Here is a 21,448-nt window from a genome sequence, read left to right as displayed (position 1 = left end):
GATCAATGGATAAGACACGTCCTCTTCCCCTTCCAAAGGCCTAAGTTCGGTGGTCATAGGCAAACCTACAACAACAAAGGGGAAGGAAAGTCAGTATAATGAAAGTTAGAAGCATGGTATTAACTATTCAGAGAGGGGCCTTACCATGAAAACGGGCCTCCTATCGGCCCTTTGATAGCCCGTGCTATGCACTCTCGGAGTACGACATATGTATAAATATGCCCTCGATCCATTCCTTTAGTTGGGGGATCGCATTTGGAACCCGGACGATGGTTGTACAACCACAAGTATGAATGAGAAGAGAGAAATTAAAAAATGACGCTTAAGGAGAGACTGAACTTATGAGATGTGTTGCACTTCTCAGGGAAAGGCATGAACTCGAGGGGAATCAAGTCTTTGGTCTTGACCCGAACAAAGCGTCCCTGCAAGCCCCGGTCTCAGTCTTCGTCAATGCTCGAAAAGGAGGCCTTGCTGGCCGAGCGATTAAGCATGATCAGTCCCCCTCAAAAAATTCGAGGACTGTATAAATGAAGTATATGATCGATCGTGAACCGAAGAGACTCGGTCTTGTTCACAAAGTAGCTAAGGAGGATCATGATCCTCCATAGAGATGGATGAATTTGTCTGAGGCACACGTCGTACCTCTTACAAAAATGTAGAACAATTAGGTCCACGGGGACCAGTGTGAAGGGGTAAGTGTAAACACTTAAGTACCCCTCTACGTGGGTTGTAATGGCGTCTTCGGGCTCGGGGACTACTATATCATTGCCTTCCCAATTACAGTCCTTTTGGACCATGGGAAGGACGTCTTCGGTCACGGAGAATATGTACCTTGATGCTCCTTTACCCCGGTCCTATTTGTGTGAGGGTTTCTTGACCTTAAAGTCGTCTGGCAATGATTCGTCGGCAGCCACCCCGGGAGAATCCATTTTGATGGAAACTACTTGGGGATCAGCCGCCTCAGTACCGACAGCCGGTTGGGAAGATTAAGAGGCAACTTTGAGGAACAATTTGGATATTTTAGCCATTGTTATCTGGAGAAGTTTGAAAATTTAAAGAAAGAAGACGGATGTTTAAAAGAACGAGTTTGAAGGATGAAGAATAGAGTATATAGATTTGAAGGAAATCTAGGTAAAAACATGGAAATCACTATGAAAGTTGAAGAGCAAGGATGAAGATATGAAGATTTGAAAGAAGTTTGATGATAGCTCAAAAGCTCGAAGGTAAAAGCTTTGTCAAAACGTAGAAAAGGAACAAATGATAGAAGCTTTTATAGGAAAACAGGTGATGCTTCGCATTCGGGAGTAACCAGCCGATGATCGACACGTGTTCGAAGTCAGAACGACGCGACTGACGGGACATTTCGCCCCATTTGTCGTATCGTAGGGAGGAAGGAACCAGAGAACATCTATCATTTTCCATCGTTTCGGCAAACCTACCCTTTGAGTAATGAGGGGACTATCTGTATAGGGGTAAAACCGAGTCTAATAAGCACTCCAATTTCCCGGTGAGGTAAATGGAGCAAGGACGTGACTTCAAGGCATCAAAATCACAACCAAGAGCCTCTCGTATCAAGGGCCGAGCAAAACACCTGCCCTCGGAGCCATCGGGACCACGTCTCCCGGGTCCAGTTTAAGTCCCAAGACCACGGAGAACATTACTAAATGACCGCACATGATTAACAAAAGGCCGTGATAGCTATGCCCAACTGGATATCATAGCGTTAATCTCGGCTGGTATCAGCAGAAAATCAGTGACTAGCGAAAAGGAAGATTTTTACCTTTCTTAGACATGAACCTAGGGTAAATCTCCCCTACAATATAAAGGGGAAGCTAATTATTCATTAGGAACACTGTAACATGCATACCAAGGCAACATACTTATGTTCTCTCTGTTTCTAAAAGTTATTCAAAGTTGTTGTTTTTGTTCATAAGTTCTTCATAAGTGTTGGCTCGGAACCGAAGGCAGTTTCTCGTTAAGCCTTTAACTGAGCTCGGACTCACTCTCATCGTTGGTTTGGCTATTTACTATATCTTTTATTTGCTTATCTAACTTCATTAATCACTTATATTGAATTAGTCCACACATCTTTAAAAATGCATAAAAATTCAATTCTTATCCATTTTTAAGGGTAAACACATAGTTAAATGTTAGAATCATACGTGAAACACATGTTGACAATATTTTAATCATAACATTATGATGCAATGTTGGCTTGCTATGAAGATAAATCAAGCGGAAGCATTAGATTATATCTTAAGAGAAGTGTAATTGAACATGGAAAAGAAAAGAAGACAAAGTCGATGGAACGAGAAAAACCTACATACACTCCCTCGATAAAAGTTGACAGAAATAAACTGTGCATGCGCGTTATCGTTCATGCACTCTTTTCTGTTCAAATTTTCATTTGTAACCGTCCCCTCCTCTTACGGTTGGTTTTTAATTTACTCGATGCTCCCCACATTATGCGATATTCACATATAATAAAAATGGTTAATAACTCCTCACAACATAATCCTGTTTATTATAGCATTTGATTCAGTTTAAGTGCTCATAAAATCTAAGAATCTGTAATTCTTCTTTCAATTCCAATCCAAAGTTAAATAAATGGAGTATATAGCAGAAGGACTAGTTGATTGCTGCTTTTGGTCACATTTATGGATATGAAGTTGACTATATTTGTAGCTCATATTTCAGACCACCTTTAACTGTCAATCCTAAACTGATCAAACGACACTAAACCTACAAAATTATCTTAATAAACTTTAAAATAGTATGTGCGCCCTAGCTGTCATGTTTTCTTTTTCAACTTTCAAGTCCAAATATCAATGATCTCGAGCAAATTGATCTCAATGACAATAAAGCTCATTTCAGAGCTAAATTGAATAGAGGTCAAGCAGAATATACTAGATGGTGGGGATGCAGTATGTCATTCTCAGGCAGAAAGCTAAGATGAACTTGTTTGAAGAAAGAGACTCTAATACTAAATATTTTCATAGCATCATCAAAGATATAAGAAGAAGACTGCAACTTCATTGAATTAAGGACCATAGAGGTCGGTGGATTGAATGAGATGCTAACATTGGCAAAGAAGTTGTTCACCATTTTCAACAGTTCTTTAATACCAAACACCATTTCAAGGATTAAGATATTATCAATTGTATTCCTCAGTGCATCAAGGATGAAGATAATGAAATTCTTATAGTCATTCCTGCCATTGAAGAGATCAAAGATGTTGTATTTAGCATGAGTCCTGCTAGTTCAGCTAGGCTGATAGTTACAATGAAAAAAAAATTCAAACGTGCTGGGATATCATTGAGGATCACATTAGAGAATTTGTTCAGGATATCTCCAATGGTAGGAGACTTACCAAGTTCTTCTCACATACATGTCTTGCCTTTATTCCTAAAGTGGACTCTCCTAGTAGTTTCTCGAATTTGAGACCTATTAGTTTGAGTAATTTCACGACCAAGATTATTTCCAAAATCCTATCTAGAAGACTGAATCCTATTCTTGGGAAGCTCATCTCGGAGAATCAGAGTGGTTTTATCAAGGGAAAAATGATTACTAAAAACATTCTCCTAGAGTAGGAGATTGCAAGGTGTGAACAAGAAGAACAGAGGAGATAATGTAATTATAAAGCTTGACATGGCTAAAGCCTATGACAGAATTTTATGGACCTTCTTGATGACAGTATGAGGAAGTTTGGCTTCTCTAAAAATTGGATTGATCTTATTTGGGGGCTTGTACAAGGAGTCTGGTACTCCAACATTATTAATGGGGCCAGAATTGGTTTCTTCATATCTTCACAGGGCTTCAAACAAGGAGATCCTTTATCTCCTTTGTTGTTTTTTATTGGAGCTGAGGTTCTTTCGAGACCTCTAAATGAGCTGAATGATTTTATAAGCTTTACTTCTTTCAGTATTGATCATAGAGGTCCTATTATTAACCATTTAGCTTATATGGGTGATATTGTAATTTTTTGTGGAGGTAACAATATCACAATCAGTCTTATCAAGAAGCTTATTGACATATATGAAAAGGCATCTAGCTAGAAAGTTAATAATGACAAGATGTTCTTTATCAGAACTCCTCATACTTGTGCCAATAAAATCAACATAATTAGAAATGCCACTGGTTTTATGGATAAGGCTTTCCCATTTATCTATCTGGGATGCCCTACCTATTATGGGAGAAAGACTAGCAGTCTCTTTGAAGGGATGCTCAGTAAAATTGTCAAAAATCTCAATGGATGGCAGGGCAATATGATGTCTCCTGGAGGGAGAATGATATTGCTTAAACATGTCCTCCGGCCTCTTCCCACTTATATGTTGTCTGCTATGAACCTTCCTAAAGGAATTACTAAGCTCATGGAGATGCAGTTTGCTAAGTTCTTTTGGGGATATTATGAAGGTAGAAATATATATCATTTGAATTCATGGAACAATCTCTGTCTTTCTAAAGACGAAGGTGGAGTTGCTATCAGGAAAATGGAAGATATCATCGACACTCTTAGCATCAAAAGATGGTGGAGATTCAGAACTCAGTCTTCCCTTTGGACCACTTTTCTCAAGAATAAATATTGTAAAAGAGCTCATCCGATGAGCAAAAGATTAGTCCAGCTAATTCATAAATATAAAAAAATATGTTGAGGATCAGAGTTAAAGCGAAGTATAATATCAAATGGGAAGTTCAAAAAGGCAATTGTACTTTTTGGTAGGATAAATGGACAGGTAAAGGTGCATTAGCTAATCTTTTGCAAGCTGGTAGTAGGTATGCCAAATTACAGGTGAAGCAATTTATGCATAACGAAGAATGGAATATCGACTAGCTTAATGAAGTCATCCCTGGTCATCTCACTGACTTTAATGTTCAATTGGATATTAGTGACCCAAAAGAGGAAGACTTTCCTGTTTGGAATATTTCTGATAATGGGCATTTCTTTTCTATATTTTCTTGGGAATCTATTAGATTTGAAAAGCAAAACAATAATTTCATAAGCAAAATCTAGCATAAATTTACCCCTGTCAAAATCTCTTTTTATCACTTGGAGATTTTTTAAAAATAGATTGTCTTTTGATGATGTTATAGGTAGATTTGGCACTAATATTATTTCTAGATGTTCCTGTTGTCTTTCTTCGTAGGTGGAGACAATGCAACATGTTTTTAACAATAGTGATGATTTGGACTTTCACTTGGAGTCAAGCATCAACAAGAACCTGTAATGGCTACCTTCAAGAGATCGAGGGATATGAATGCCAACAATAGAGTTTATAAACAAATCCTCCAGATTATCCCATAGTCAACTGTTGGCAATTCTGAAAGTAGAGAAATACATGTAGATATGGAAAGCAGAAGAAGTTTCATCTCAATACTATGAAACATCAAAGCATTTGAACTTTAAAAGTAGCAATCTCCAAATTTGTTCCAGGTGACTTTGTTCAACTGGATTGGCCTTCATTGTGTGAAAAAAATACAGAAACTCAAGCATCACAAAAATAGATGCAAGTTATATAGGAACCTCTTGCCAGGAATTGTCAAAATTATCATAGATGTAGCTTAAGCAAGGAAAAGAGAAAAGCCGGTGTAAGAAGGGTGGTTAGGAACTATCATGACGACCTTATAATGGTTTTTTCTTGGCCCATAAATTATGTTAAGAATAATATGGTGAAGGCTATAGAAGCCGAGTTTGGAAGAAAATGGTGTAGCAAAAATGAATACATCAACTTTTGATAGAACTTGATTATATGATTATTGTCGAGATGCTTACGTAAAGAGACACTAATCACTTAAAAATACAAATGGTGATTGATAAAACCTCTAACATTGTTGAACATGCTAGAATTAATGTAAAACATTACGTCAAAGAAGGCAACCAAGTTAGGGTTAGGCATCGGTAGGTTCAATTCGGTTATGAATATTATCGGTTTAGCATATCGGTTATCGGTTTACAAATTTGATAATTCGATAATCGAACCAATAAGATATCGGTTAATCGGTTATCGATCATTATCGGTTTACCTGATAAGATAACTCAATCTAGAGCTAAGCAAAAAAGAAAAGACAATTCGCTGGAGTTAAGCGAAAAAGAAGAAGAATTCATATATAGTATGCTACCCATTTCTGCGTTCTATCCAGTGGCCACAACTGGAATAGTACTAATTCTTCAACACCACTTGTCCAAATACATTAATAATAATACAAAGTAGAAGTAATTTCACCTTAAAATTAAGAAGTCCAAATATTTAGTACTAACAGTTCAAATTTTAGTTAACAAGACAACAACTACACAATCCTTATAGGCTTCACCAAAAAATCAGTGGATAAATACTTATCAAACTGTAACAATTCCCACAAAATGTTCCAAGGCATTAGCTGCCTCCTCCGATATGATAACAACAATAGTTGATTAAGAATTTTTATTTTACACAGTATCTACACTTCCACAAGCATTGAAGCCCTCAAACAGTCTAAGATAAATTGGATGTTGTTTGTCAAATGCCTAACTTGAAAAAAGAAACCATAAAGCAATCCCTATATGAAGATGAATTTTGTTATAGAAATTAAAAGCCTAATGTATAAGACTAAAGACTTACGCTAGGAGTAACTAGTAAGGTCTATGAAGAATGAAGATGAAACAACTGAAGAGTGCGGCTGAGAAAGAATAGGAGAGAATGAATTGAAGCCCTAGCAATTTTAAATTTGAACTCATTATATATATATATATATATATATAATTTTTAATAATTCAAATTTTAATAATTGTTATATTTTTAATTCAATTAGTTTCTCAATTAAATTTTCTTAAACCGTCTGAGGTTGTATTTTATTTAAAAAGAAATTTCTACTAAGTTTTAATTTATTAAATCCCATGTTAAAGGTAACAATTCATTCGATGTCGTACTTTAATTGAAAAGGTAACTTTCTTTGTTTAAATAAATTCTAAATTCTTATTGGATTATCAGTTAATCCATTAACAAAATTGATAAAACAACGGCCCGAACCGATAATCCAATAGTAAAAAAATTCTAAAACGCTACCAAACCGGAATTTTCGGTTTCACCCAGCCCTAACCCGAGTAGCCTATTATCTCGCAGAGTTGATTACAACTACAAATCAGAGAAGAATATTCCACTCATTCTAACAACTTCCTAACAGAGTAAAATACTCATTCTAACAACTTCCTAACAATGTAAAAGACTCTTTCCTGTTAGATAAATGACCGCTTCTTAGCATTGTCAGTCAGTTAATATGTACATAGATTTTCTCAGGAAGGACTTATGCAGAGTGCGGAACCAAAATATGGTTTATTTTTACTAAAAATACTCAAATAAGTGTAAAAAAAAAGTTACCAAAGTATATATAACGCCACTAATAGTGGCGCTATACAGTAACGTTAACTGTACCGTTACTGTATAGTGCCACTATTAGTGGCGTTATACTGACAAACTTACATAGCGCCATTAATAGTGGCGCTATATGCCTTATACCCTGACCCCACCAATAATGTCTGGTTTCAATAATTTAAATGTGTATAAAGCCACTTTTTGTGGCGCTATATACAAAAAAAAATAACCCGGCTAGCCATTTTCTATATAAACATCGTAGAATCGCCCCAACTTCATTCAAATTTTTTTTTAACTCTTGTTGGTTTCTATTGTTGTTAAATTCTCCAGCATTTTTTTATTATGTCTGAAGAACGTAGAATAAGAGTATCATTATATTGGGGGGGGGGTGAGGTTGTGATGGAGAATAACTCTGTGGGCTACAGTTTATCTACTAAGTGTAATGTTAAATTGCCAATTTCAATGGAGTACGAAACATTGATATCGTTGTTATGCAAAAAAATGAGTGTGAGAAAACGTTCAGTGATACTCAAAGTAACCGGAAGATATCTGTATTCCGTTACGCCGCAAGGGGTTGCTTTTTACTCAGAGTTTAACATCGACGATGATGACACTTTGAGTGATTTCTTGAGGACTCCGGACGAATGCCGGGAATTTCTTGTAATCACAATGTTGGAGATGTACGTGAAGGTCGAAGACGTTCCAAAAAATGAGGTTGTGCGTAGTAGAGATAATCCCCAGTCATCGGGTGGTTATTCTGGATCAGTTTTTGCCGGACATGTTCCAGATGAAAGAATTTTTCTTGATTTAAATTTATCACTGTCGGTGAATGAGCAGCGAGAAAATAATTTATACCCTGCTTTCCATAATTCACAAGAAGAGTGGTAAACTTCAATTTTCATTTGTGTTAATTATGTATATTTTTGCGTATTGAATAAATTTTAGCGCTCATTTATTTAATAGGGGGTACCGGCCAGATATGAATTTTACAAGTGACCCATCCGGTAGTCATCACCTAACTGAAAACGTCCATCATGGAATGTCATCACATTACAACTTGTAAGTGAAAAGCTACAGCCATATATAAAGCATTTATTAATTTAGCAGCTTATATTTTTGTTGAAATGTGCAGTGAAAAAGAGCAAGTTGAACTACCCGTACTCACTCAATTGCCCGTAAACGACGTATTACATCAGGATCTGGCAGATGAACAGAGTGAGGAAGAGAACAGCGATTACGATAACAATGCCGATGAATCGGGAGATGAGACACCATTTGCTCGTGAGGATGGTGATGAAGAGGACGAGGAGGAAGGACCGGATTTGAAGAGAGCCCCCCATAGACGAAAAGTGAACGAGTCTGAAGTGCCGTTTCATTCAAGGGAGATTCCTTATATTGATAACTTGCCAGCCGTGCCGGATGTGGAAGCTCTCACACGGGATTTTGATGAAATCCGGACAGCAATGTGGGATGAGTCTAGACCAACGGTGCTTGCAAAGGGGATGCTTTTTCCTGATAAAGCACGCGTAAGCAGGGCTTGTAAAATGTACAATGTTAAAGAGTGTCGTGAGATGCAGGTATCGGAGTCAAGTCCGACGGTATACAAGGCTGTTTGCCGCAGGTGGTTTTGGCCATGTAATTGGATGTTGCGTGCGTCGAAGAAGAAAACAGGTATGTGGAAAGTGGGTAAATACATTCCCACCCACACATGCGAAATGGACACTTTCAACGGGAATCACTTCAACTTGGATATTGACTTGATATCTCTTGTACTTATTCCGCACATCGAAGCGTCCATAAGGTATAAAATCAAAGAGTGCATTACAGCAGTCTACCAGGAATATGGCCACACAATTACTAAAAGAAAGGCATATCTTGGGCGCAAAAGAGCGTTTGAAATAGTCTATGGTAACTGGGATAAGTCATTTGCAGATCTGCCTAGCTACATGGCTGCACTGCAGCACTTTAACCCCGGAACAGTTATTGAATGGAAGCTTGAGCGGAGTCCGGGTAAACCAGAATATATATTCAATTACGTGTTTTGGGCGTTTAAGCCAGCAATTGATGGTTTTCCGTATTGCCGGCCCGTAATATCCATAGACGGAACTCATGTCTATGGAAAGTACGATATCAAGCTATTGATAGCCGTGGCTGTGGATGCAAATGGACAGATATTTCCTCTAGCCTTTGCTATTTGTGCAAATGAAAGCACAGAGACGTGGACAATGTTTTTGAACCACTTGAAAGAGCACGTTGTCAAACATCATTCAGGTATTTGTCTAATATCTGATCGGCACGGGGGTATATTAAGTTATGTGGAGAACCTTCCTGTCTGGCAAGAACCTTATGCATACCACCGTTACTGTGTGAGGCACTTTAAGGCCAATTTCAAGAAGGCACATCCCAAAAAAGATCTACATGATTTGATGTGGATGGCAGCAACAGACCACCAACAACATAAATTCCGGAGGCATATGGATTCTATCATGCAAGAAGACGATGCAGCATATCGTTGGTTAATGCGACATGATCCTGAAAAGTGGACGTTGCATGCAGATGGTGGCAGACGCTGGGGAATTCTTACTACAAACGTGTCAGAATCCTTCAACGGGTTATTAAAGTCGGCAAGAGGATTGCCCGTCACAGCCATGGTGCGTATGTCGTTCAAGCAGATGGCGGAGAGGTTTGTACAACGGTCTGCAGCTGCAACGTAATTGATGGAAAGGGGTGTTGAATTTATGCCAGTGCCTATGAAGAGATTAGAGAAATACAGACGGCGAGTACATTGGCATTCCTTTTTGCAATATGATAACGAACGAGGTATTTTTGAAGTTCGCACCGCTATCCATAATAATCGGGGTAATAATGTACATACTGTAAATGAATCCACAAGGTTATGCTCATGTGGGAAATGGTCAATCTACCACATGCCTTGTTCACATGCCATCAAGTGTTTTCAACGTGTTGGTTATGCGGAGACCAACTATATTGATCAACAATATAGTGTTTCCAAATACCTAAACACATATAGTGGTCAGCTGCAACCAGTGGGTTCTGAGCATTACTGGCCCCCAGAACCATTTAAAATGGTGTGTAACAAGTCCTATTTGCGTAAAAGACAGGTGCAGAAGAGAACGCGTATACGGAACCAAATGGATGTTAGTGATATCGTATATGCACGCAAATGTGGTATATGCTCGCAAACAGGCCATGACCGTAGAAAATGTCCTTTGGGTGGCAACAATAATCAAGCTCAGGGCGGGTGTTCTTCTATTGTACCTAACTACCCATGAGTTCATGTTGTAATAATTAGTTGTTATGTATACGATTTAAGTATTTATGAAATAATATTTTCTTGTTTGTTAATTATGATTTGTACTTTCCCTTTTTACCTATTTAAATAATAATTTAATATAATTATCGGTATATTTATTATGTGTGTTGTCTTGTCGCTATCACGATATTTAATACACAAAATATACATATGGCGCTATGTGTGTCTTGTCTTGTCGAACTGAAAAAGCTGAAAACATCATGATATGGCGCCATTAGATATGTGTGACCGGCTGACATAAAGTCGTCTCGTCAACATCATGATATGGCGCCATTAGATATGGCGCTATCTAATATAGCGCCATTAGATATGGCGCTATATGTGTCTTGTTTAGCCTATAAATAATGGGGTCATTTAATATAGCGCCATTAGATATGGCGCTATCTAATATAGCGCCATATCTTATGGCGCTATATGTGTATTGTTTAGCCTATAAATAATGGGGTCATTGTAGTTATTTTGTGTGCTAAAAATTTCCTCCAAGGAATATTTCATTAAAAGTAAGTAAGGTTTTTATTATAAGCAAATCGTTCACAAATGGCTCAACCTGGTCGTCCACCAATTTGCTTATGTGGAAAACCATGCATGATGGATTGTGGGTGGGAAGGTGCTAACGTTGGACGCCGCTATTGGTGCTGTATGAACAAGTTGTACAAGCAACCTGACGAACCTACTTGTGAATTTGATGAATGGGCTTGAGGAACCATGTTATCAGGAAAGCTACAGGGATAAATTACATGAATTTCATAATATGTTGTTATACCAGCATAGAATACAAAAGGAGGCAGATAGAATTATTACAGATATGAGGGAGAAACTAAAGGAGGTGGAAGATAAAAAATGGAGAGCAGAATGGAATTGTGAAGCACACAAGGAACGCAACGAAAAATATAAACGGGAACTTGCGGAGGTGAAGGCGAGAGTGAAAGAGTTAGAAGAAGAAAAAGAACAAATGGAAGAACGATTTAAGTGGTTGGAGCGAAGAATAAATGACAACTGAGGATGGAACATTGACGTGTATGTGTTTAGTGTCATTTTCATATGTCATGTATTTTTATTATGTTGGCCTGTTATGTTTGTGTTTGTGTTGTAGTAATGTTTTCTTTGTTTGTTGTACTAAATTTTATTTTAATTTAAGTGGAAGTTAAGTTTAAGTTGTTGTGTTACTATACCAAAAACTATAAAACGAAATGAGAACTAAAAAAAAGTAACTGTCATATTCGACTAAATATTGTTGTTAATGTACAAAAAAATATTATTTACACCAAAAAAACAAAAATATGGAAGACCGAATCAATGTGTCCCGCATCCGGTGTGTCTCAAAGTAGCCGTTGGCCTGAGGCGCATCCCCTGCCGCCCGGGTACGCTATCAGGATCATCATCATCAAGTCGTCTCCTTATGGCCGGATGCGGCACAGGATGACATGTATCGGTGGTGCTGTCAGGTCCAGTAGAAGGCTACATAATAATATCAAACTTAGTATAGAAAACTACATAACAATTCACAAAAATTTATATTGTCTTACCATAATCGTGTCTGGATCCTGAATGTAATCATCTGTCGCAGCATCGCATGAAGCCTAAAAAAGTAAATTAATAAAGTTAAAACAAAATAAATAAGTTATAGTAAAAACAGTAATAAAATTAATACTAATAAACTCATACCTGCGCATGTGATGAGCTGCCATAACTCAGTCGGTGCCCACTATCAAAATCTCGGATCGGTCGAGACTCATCAGTGGTAGACGGGCCAGGGAAATATCTACCCAATTCCACTCCTTGAAAATCCGAGCCCATGATCAAGAATTGACCCGATGGGGTCACCTGCGACGTCCCTGGAGTGTCATAAATGCCAAGGCTGTAAGATGGCATGTCGGTCTCATGCATTCCACCTCCCATATCAGCAGCAACATCATCAGCAGGAGCCTCAAAGCGCCCTTGCTGGGGACCTCCTCTCCGCCCACGATCGCATCGTCCAACACCAGTAGCTCGTCGTGGAGCAGCAGCAGCTCGTCGGCCACCACCCTGTGGCATACCACGACCTCGCTGGTATGTGGCTGGGTCAACATAATCTGGCTGGTGTGCCAAACGCTGATCCGATCGGCCTCGCTACAGTGTCTGGGCAGCCACATCCATTAAGCGACGACTATAGTCCTGCATGATCACAGGGTCGTGGACATAACTCTGCATCTGCTGCCCCATACGATATACGGTATGCAATCCAATCGCCTGCACAAAAGTTTTTAATATAAACTACGTATTTGACTAGAAATTACTATTAAAGTAATTGATAATAACAGAAAACATACCAGAGCCTCATGTCTCCCGGCGTATGAGACGTATCGACCATCTACCTGATGAACTGGGTTCCCGATAAAAAGTCGGGAAACAGTGCGGTACCATGCCATATAAACTTCGATAGGAAAGTGTTGCGGAGCTGGGGTCAAGTCCCCTCGGCTGTCCCAAATACCCAACTGCGCTGTCAGCCACTCAATAAATGTGTCGTCCACTCTCATCCTATCATCCCTCTCATAATGTAAAGGATCCCATGTAGGCTGAGTCGGTATAGACTGCGGAAATCCAAACTGACGAAATACTCGCTCTGAGGCATGATGCTCAACAATATCGAGGCACGTGAGAGGGACGGAAGCCCTCCAAATATGGCGACCGTGCATGCAATACGCTGGCAGGGTACCTATCAGCTCTTCGCTGTACGGCGTCCAGATGAACTATCAAATAATAACACAAACCGTTAGTTTGCGCAACACCTAGTTAAAAATTAATTGGTAAGTTTAGTTAGATATTCACCTGTGCATCCTCCAGAAAATCCAACACATCCCTACAGAAGGGGAGATTATGATGGCCATGATACTCTCGTGCAAGTCTACGACGCAATACCCACCTACAAGCTAGAGGGAGATCAGGAATATGTACATTAGCCGGTAGCTGTGGTAGAGGTGGCCGAAGTTGCAGAAATCGCTCCCACACCCAAACCTAAAACATAAAGTTGACGTAAAGATTAACTCTAACTAGGTAGAATTGGAACTAAACGACAAATTATTTGAATAAGTTGTCACCTGTAGAAGTGGCAGAAAGCCAGAAACGTCTCTCTGTGTGCCCATGGATGCCCGACACATCTGCCTGTACAAAAAAGATAGGACAGCACCACCCCAGCTGTAGCTGACTGTATCATCAAAGTCCGCAATATGATGCAGAAAACGAAGGCTCACTAGGTTCCCCGAAGTGTTCGGGAACAAGACCCCCCCAAATAGAAGGAGCAACAACAGCCTCGTATATTGCTCCACATCCACCTCCGCTGAGTCGTCGGTGATAGTATCGTGGATCTGCACCAAGTGGTCTCTAATGGGGACCAACTGCATACGACTACTCCCAATTGCTACATCTGGGTCCTCGGACCTGAAGCCCGTGAGCCTGTGCAGCATATCCATATATGCAGCCCGGTTAAAAAATCTCATGTTCCCAGGCAGTAAAACTGGCAAGCCATCGGTGGACAGGCCATATAAAATCTCGACGTCCTGGAGTGTGATGGTGGCTTCGCCGATGGGCAGATGGAAAGTGTGCGTCTCCGGTCGCCACCGCTCAATCAACGCCGTGATCAAAGCATAGTCGAGCTGTATCCGGCCAATGCTAATGATCCTATATAATCCCATCTCCTCCAGGTGATGGACCACACGGGGATGTAGAACGCGGGGAGGAGTCAAAAACTCCCACAATAAATCCACTCTCCTGCCCCGAAAAGTCTGCGTAAGCAACTCTCCCCCCCCATATATGCTCGGATCTATGCTGGGGCTGTAGGGGTAGTAGCTCCGACGTCCGAGGGCCGGGATGTATAGGTGCATCCATGTCGTCAACTGAAAATTCATAATTTTTAATAACTATCATTAAAATTTATGTGTGTTTTTTATAATTTAAATTCATATTTTTTAACAACTTAATTGTAAAAATTATATATATACTTATGGGTTTCGTGCTAGATTTTCTGAAGCTCAGTGGTACCAAACTATCATTAATAATTTTATATTTTTTTAATAATTTTTATTCATATTTTTTAATAACTAAATTGTAAAAATAATATATATATATGGGTTTCGTGCAAGAATATAAGATAATTAAATAATTACTACACAATACTACGCTACAAGGCTCTACATTTTACTAGGCTAAAGGGGTCTACGTTTTACTACGCTAAAAAGGTCTACGTTTTACTACGCTAATAAAGTATACATTTTACTACGCTAAAAAATAATCTAAACTAAACGGCATAAAAACACATAAATATACATGAGGATATTAACAAACACATTTTTAGACTAATTTATATATTTTTATACAACACTAAAATTAAATCCGGATAAAATTTAACATGCTAGTTTCGGAAAAAATAAACACAAACCGAATATAACACATACAAATCAAGTAATATGCATTGTTATAAAAGTTTCAACTTAAAATAAATCGAAATACCTCGATTTAGAATTTTTGAAATGTAGATTGATTTGACTCCGGAAGAGTGAATTCACAATAACACGAAGCTCTACTCGACAGTGGGACCACAAATATTAAACTTTTATGTGACGGGGGAACCCAAAAATTTTTTTTTTAAAAATGGGGGCAGAATCGGTGTGGGGGGGGACCAGAAGTGAAAATGAGGGAGATGGAAGTCGGAGATGGAACGAAGAAGAAGAAGAGGGGGGATTTGTATTAAGGGGTATAGCGCCACTATTAATGGCGCTATGTCTTCAGGTATAAGGCATATAGCGCCACTATTAATGGCGCTATGTAAGTTTGTCAGTATAACGCCACTAATAGTGGCGCTATACAGTAACAGTACAGTTAACGTTACTGTATAGCGCCACTATTAGTGGCGGTATACAGTAACAGTACAGTTAACGTTACTGTATAGCGCCACTATTAGTGGCGTTATATATACTTTGGTAACTTTTTTTTTTTTACACTTATTTGAATATTTTTAGTAAAAATAAACCATATTTTAGTTGCAAGTTGGACTTATGCATGAACCTCCTTTCCTCATTTCCTGTTATTCTTTTGGGTGATAAAATTACCGTGATAAAGTTACCGTTGTATTTTACTGACGTAAGGTATAGGCCCCCCCTCAAAAGACCGTTGCGCTTTTTTGGGATACAACACATTTTTTGGAATACAAGACAACCCATGACCTCAGCCCAGACCTCTGTCTGGAAAAAGGGACAAATATCAATGAAGTAACAAGTTAACCGTCGAAAAACAGTGACAAAGAAGCATTGAACACAACTAAAACAACAAACCAGCTATAACCAAGAAAGCAAGTGATCAAACATTAAATACATCCGAATACCAAGATATAGCAACTGCACAAGCATGCAAATCAAAAAGGATTACAAAAAAGAGCCCCATTTTGCATTTCCATGAAGGCAAAGGAACCGCCTAAAAAGGGTTAAAGCAAATGAACTAAACACAAACTAAATGTCCATAAACTACACTGCAAAACATTAAATTTCAGTACTTCACTAGGCCTTGGATTTGGACTTAGACTTATCTCCTCCACCAACATTTGACACATAAGTAGTCACAGCTTTTGTCCCTTCAGCAATGGCATGCTTCCCTAGCTCTCCCGGCAACACCAACTTAACAGCATCTTGAATATCCACCGACGCCAACGTCGCCCGGCCGACATACTTCGACAGCGTCGCCGCCTCACCGGCGATCCTCTCGAACATGTCCCCCATAAGATTGTTCAGTATAGTCATAGCCTTAGATGAGATTCCCATATCCGGATGAACTTGCTTCATCACCCTAAACACATACCTTCTGTACCCTTCACTGGGTCCCACTCCTCCACCCACTTTCGCCCTCTTCCTTTTCCTCTTTCCTCCTTCCTCTGTTCCGCCTTTGGCTTGTGCTGCTTTCTTCGCAGCTTCGGGTTTTCTTTTTTGGGCCTTTTTTTCCTCTTGCATTTTTGGAGGTGTTGGCATCTCGTCTGGCTCTGAAGCCGGTTGTGTTTCGTCTTCATCTTGCTGCTGCACTCTCTGTTCCTCTAGTTCCTGAGGTTGTTTTTCTTGTTCCTTTTGTTGCTCCTTTTTCTTACGTTGTGGAGTAGACCTGTCTTCAACAGAAATGGTTCTTTTAGGTGTTGGATCTTCAGAAGGTGGTGGAGTTAAAATATCAAATGATTCTTTGGTAGAAGAAGAAAGAATGTCAACAGTGGGCTGACTCTGAGTTAGAGTTTGAGTGTCCGTCTCAGTTTCGTCGGCGGCTGGTGTTACAACGACGGAGACGGTTTCTTCCACCACTTTCCTAGCGGTAACCACCGTCGTGCGCGGCCTTCCTCCACGTTTCTTTGGTGCCATGTTCGCTTTGTTTTTTAGCTCTGTTTTCCCTCTCTTTTGTGGGCTGTGTTTGAGTGGAAAACGTACGGTGGAACGATAAGGTCGTGCGATTTATGAAGAGGGGCATTTTCAGCTTTTTCACTGTGGAGAGCTTACTAGGAGAGAGACACGTGGAAGACAGGTGGCAAGTTAAAAGATACGTGGGTTAAAACTGAAGAGTAAAGAGGATTCTGGAGGAAGATTCAGCATTCTTCATCTTTTTTCATTTTTCTTCTTAAATTTTGAAACTGTCAACAGTGACAATCGAATATTGTCCTGTGGATATCTGTTCAAATATTTTGTGCAGCTTATTGAGATTTAAATGGAGTCCGGAATCGAAATGTGCTTTTTTGGATTAGGGTTGCGCATATATCCGATAAAATCGATAATCCGGACCTTTAATTATTTATTGGATTAATGGTTTAGAATTTTTTTACTATCGAGTTATCGGTTCGGGCCTCGATTTACCAATTTTGTTAATGAGTTAACCGATAACCCAATAAGAATTAATAAAATTATGACTTTACCCTTAACTATATATATATGCTAGGGCTTCAGTTCATTCTCTTCTATTCTTTCTCAGCCGCACTCTTGAACTTCATCTTAATTCTTCATAAACCTTATTAGTTATTCCTAGCGTAAGTCTTTAGTCTTATACAGTAAGCTTTTAATTTCTATAACAAAATTCATCTTTCATATTGGTATTTTTGACTATTAATGATTCTTTTTTTTTTATTTTTGTTTCTTAATTTTGTGAGCTCACATTGTGCAGCCTATACCTACTACCAATTTCTCTTCGCACTTATCAATTCTCAATCAACAATCTTCGTCAGTTTCGGGTATATTTTTTAACATTATTCTTCTGTACAGTACGCTGAGCTTTGACAAAAAGACAACATTTTCTTGCCTTCTAGGTGTTTTTCATTTCTGTGTTAGTATTGCCCATGCACAGATCAAGGTTTTGCTCTATGTTTTCTTTTTTCAGGTTAGGCATTTGATAAACAACATCCAGTTTATCTTAGACTGTTACTACTATATGTTTGGACTTATTAGTTTTAAGGTGAAATTGCTACTACATTATATTATTATTAACGTTGTATACGATAGAATCGACGGTTCGATTTTACGATCATCAAGGCATCTTGAGGATTTTCAGTGATCGATCCCGAGGGTTCTCGGTGATCGACTTCGAGGTGGTGTGAATTATGACCGGCCTCGAGGCAATGTAAATTAGTGATCTCGGTGGATCAAGGCAAAGTTCCCAAGGTGCGTACATATAGCTGACAGAGCCTAGTGGACTAGTCCAAAAAATGAATCAAGACATTAAATGGCTGTACCAGCCCCATATCTTTGTAATCAATGCATCTGTACTATGTTGGGATTCCCCCTCATATATAAAGGGGATCTTTGTCATTTTGTAAGGACCTGATGCTCAATACTAAATACACAAGAACATTCTCTCTGCTCTCTAACATATTCTCTTGATCTCATTGATTCATTTATTGCTTATATTTGTTGCGTTCTATTTATCATTCATCATTTATTGCTTATCATTGATCATAAAGAGCCACCATCTTTAGCTCTCATAACTATTAATCCCCTCCCCGATCGCTCTAAGCCGGTTACCTAACTCGACCTCGAGGCATTATAATCGGCGGCTCGAGGTCCCGATCTCCAACTGTTCGGCTCGATTGTCATACCATTTTTAAGCTGTAAACTTTATTTCTAACCCTCACTTAGCATCTATTGTCCAAATAACTAGCATAAAAATAGATTACATATTTTTTGAACAACAAAATCAAATTTAATTGTTATTACCATTTTCACGGTAAACAGTTTGGCGCCCACCATGGGGATAAAAATAATAGTGATTATTTTCTTGCTGGTTTTACTACGTAACACAAGTTATCTTTCACACTTTTTCTTGCGCAAGATCTTTGATTTCATGTCAAAATATCTGACTCAGTAAACAACAATCAAGAGAACCATGGAGAGAACGATGTGAATGTTCCAAGTGTTAGTGTACCACAACGAAACCCTAAGAACGCACCAGAACTAATTCTCGTGGATGTGGTCTCACGCAATGCCCAACACGTCGATATAAGCTCCCACACTAACAGGAGCGTGCACCAAAGAGACCAACAAGAAGATCAGAAAACCCCAGCTAGGGAAAAACGGGAGGTTAGCCTTCACGTTATTTTCGAAATGTTCAGCTGCAAAGTTACCAGAAAACTCCCAGCACAGTGGCACCAGGGATGGCTCCCCCAACCGAGAAAGTACCAGAGAGATCAAGTAGCAACGAGTCGGCAGCCAACTTCGCCATCGTAAAAATGCTTGAGCACCTCACGAGGAGGACGAATTGGGCGAGAAGAAGGTAGAAGCCAATGACAAGAAGGTCGAGACCTACAACTCCAGGGTCGACCAAATTCCGGGCGCACCCCCGATCCAGAAAGGTGTGGATTCAAAGAAGTTCGTACAGAAGCCATTCCCACAGGAAGCGGCCGGGAAACCCATTCCAAAGAAGTTCAGAATGCCATATTTTCCGAAGTACAACGGAACCTCCGACCCCAATGAGCACGTTACTGCTTACACTAGTGCAGTGAAGGGCAACGACCTAAAGGACGACGAGATCGAGTCCGTCTTACTGAAGAAGTTCGGAGAAACGCTTTATAAAGGGGCAATGATGTGGTATCACAACATTGCCCCAAACTCGATAGAATTATTTGCCATGCTGGCAGATTCTTTGATTAAGGCACATATTGGTGCCATAAAAGTAGCAACAAGGAAATCCGACATCTTCAAGATCAAGCAGAGGGAGAATGAGATGCTGCGAGAGTTCATATCTTGCTTTCAAATGGAACGAATGGAACTACCACCAGTCTCCAATGACTAGGCAGTGCAGGCCTTCACTCAAGGTCTGAATGAATGAAGCTCGGTGACTTCGAAGTAGCTGAAACAGAATCTGGTTGAATATCCCGCTGTGACCTGGTCAGACGTTCACAACCGATATCAATCAAAAATTAGGGTCGAGGATGACCAACTAGGAGCCCCATCGGGCTCGGATATCCAAGCAAGCTTCTGGCGAAAGAGCCAAAGCCAAACAAAGAATGGTACTAGCCATACACCAAAGACAGGAGAAACGCCCCAAGGTGCAACATACCCCGCAATGATCGAAGGATGGACCGAGGCCAGAATCCTCGAGGACTCATCAATAGAGCTAGATTCGATAGGCACAAAGGGCCAACGGAGGCACCTCGCTTGTCGGAATACAACTTCAACGTCAACGTATCAGACATCGTGTTCGCCATCAGTAAAATCAAAGACGCCAGGTGGCCCAGGCCTGTGCAATCAGATCCTTCGCAAAGAAATCATAACTTAGTGTGTGAATTTCACAACACGCATGGCCACAGGACCGAGGATTGCCATCAACTCCGAGAAGAAGTAGCCCGACTACTCAGTAAAGGTCACCTCCGAGAATTCCTCACCGACCGGGCCAAAAATCAGTTCCGGGAAAGAGAGGTGACCAAGAAGAACGAAACAAATAAGCACAACATGTCATCCACATGATCTTGGGAGGCATCGATGCCCCACAAGAGCCCATGATGAGAAGAACAAAAATATCCATCACTAGAGAAAAGCAAACTCGGGGTTACATACTGGAGGATGATCTCACATTCAACGACAAGGACATCGAGACCTTGTCTCAGCCTCACAACGACGCACTAGTAATCTCTTTCCTTGTAAATACATTTCAAATTAAACATGTACTTGTGGATCCAAGTAGCTCGGCCAACATTATCAGGTCGAGGGTGGTAGAGCAGCTCGGGCTGCTTGACCAAATCGTACCCGCCTCTCGAGTCCTCAACAGATTCAACATGGCGAGTGAAACAATGAAAGGGGAAATAACCCTCCCAGTTAATGTGGCCGGCACAACCCAAAATGCCAAATTCCATGTCATCGAAAGAGACATGAGGTACAACGCCTTGCTTGGAAGACCATGGATACACTGCATGAGAGAAGTACCATCCACCCTCCATCAAATAATGAAATTCCCAACAAAAGACGGAATAAAAATCGTGTACGGGGAACAACATGTAGCAAGGGAGATGTTCATAGTACACAATGTGGCGCCGACACCAGTACCTCCACCCTCGAAGGAGCCAAAGGGTAATCAAACAGTAAAATAGCGATAGCAAACTACGTCTTTGGCTAAGCCCGACTTAACAAAACAAAGGACTGTACCGAATCCTCGTAACAAACGATTAAACCACATCGAGATCCCAAGCGCCGTCAGCACTAAGGTGTGGCCATCCCCCTTTTTTTCAGTTACATTTTATACTAACCTGAATGCAGGTGTCCGATCAGAACGACCGAAGCGCTTA

The 21,448-nt window shown here is 39.8% G+C and overlaps 1 protein-coding gene and 1 long non-coding RNA gene across 2 annotated transcripts; both read right to left on the bottom strand.

The window, feature by feature from the left end:
• Positions 1-11,873: 11,873 nt before the first annotated feature.
• Positions 11,874-12,242, bottom strand: LOC142163582 (uncharacterized). The gene is made up of 2 exons (XR_012694531.1): positions 12,207-12,242; positions 11,874-12,138 (listed from the first exon to the last, which is right to left on the bottom strand). It is a non-coding gene; the product is annotated as an uncharacterized LOC142163582 (long non-coding RNA).
• A 3,750-nt stretch (positions 12,243-15,992) lies between these two features.
• LOC107832615 (uncharacterized) lies at positions 15,993-17,129 on the bottom strand. The gene has a single exon (XM_016660474.2). It carries the CDS (start codon positions 17,046-17,048, stop codon positions 16,209-16,211), a length of 840 nt encoding a protein of 279 aa, XP_016515960.1. The 5' UTR covers positions 17,049-17,129; the 3' UTR covers positions 15,993-16,208.
• Between the last annotated feature and the right edge of the window lie 4,319 nt (positions 17,130-21,448).

The sequence above is a fragment of the Nicotiana tabacum genome, chromosome 8, assembly GCF_000715075.1.
Source record: "Nicotiana tabacum cultivar K326 chromosome 8, ASM71507v2, whole genome shotgun sequence".
Lineage (NCBI taxonomy): Eukaryota > Viridiplantae > Streptophyta > Magnoliopsida > Solanales > Solanaceae > Nicotiana > Nicotiana tabacum.
The sequence above is the reverse complement of the archived record's forward strand: the minus strand, read 5'-3'. Positions and strand labels throughout refer to the sequence as shown.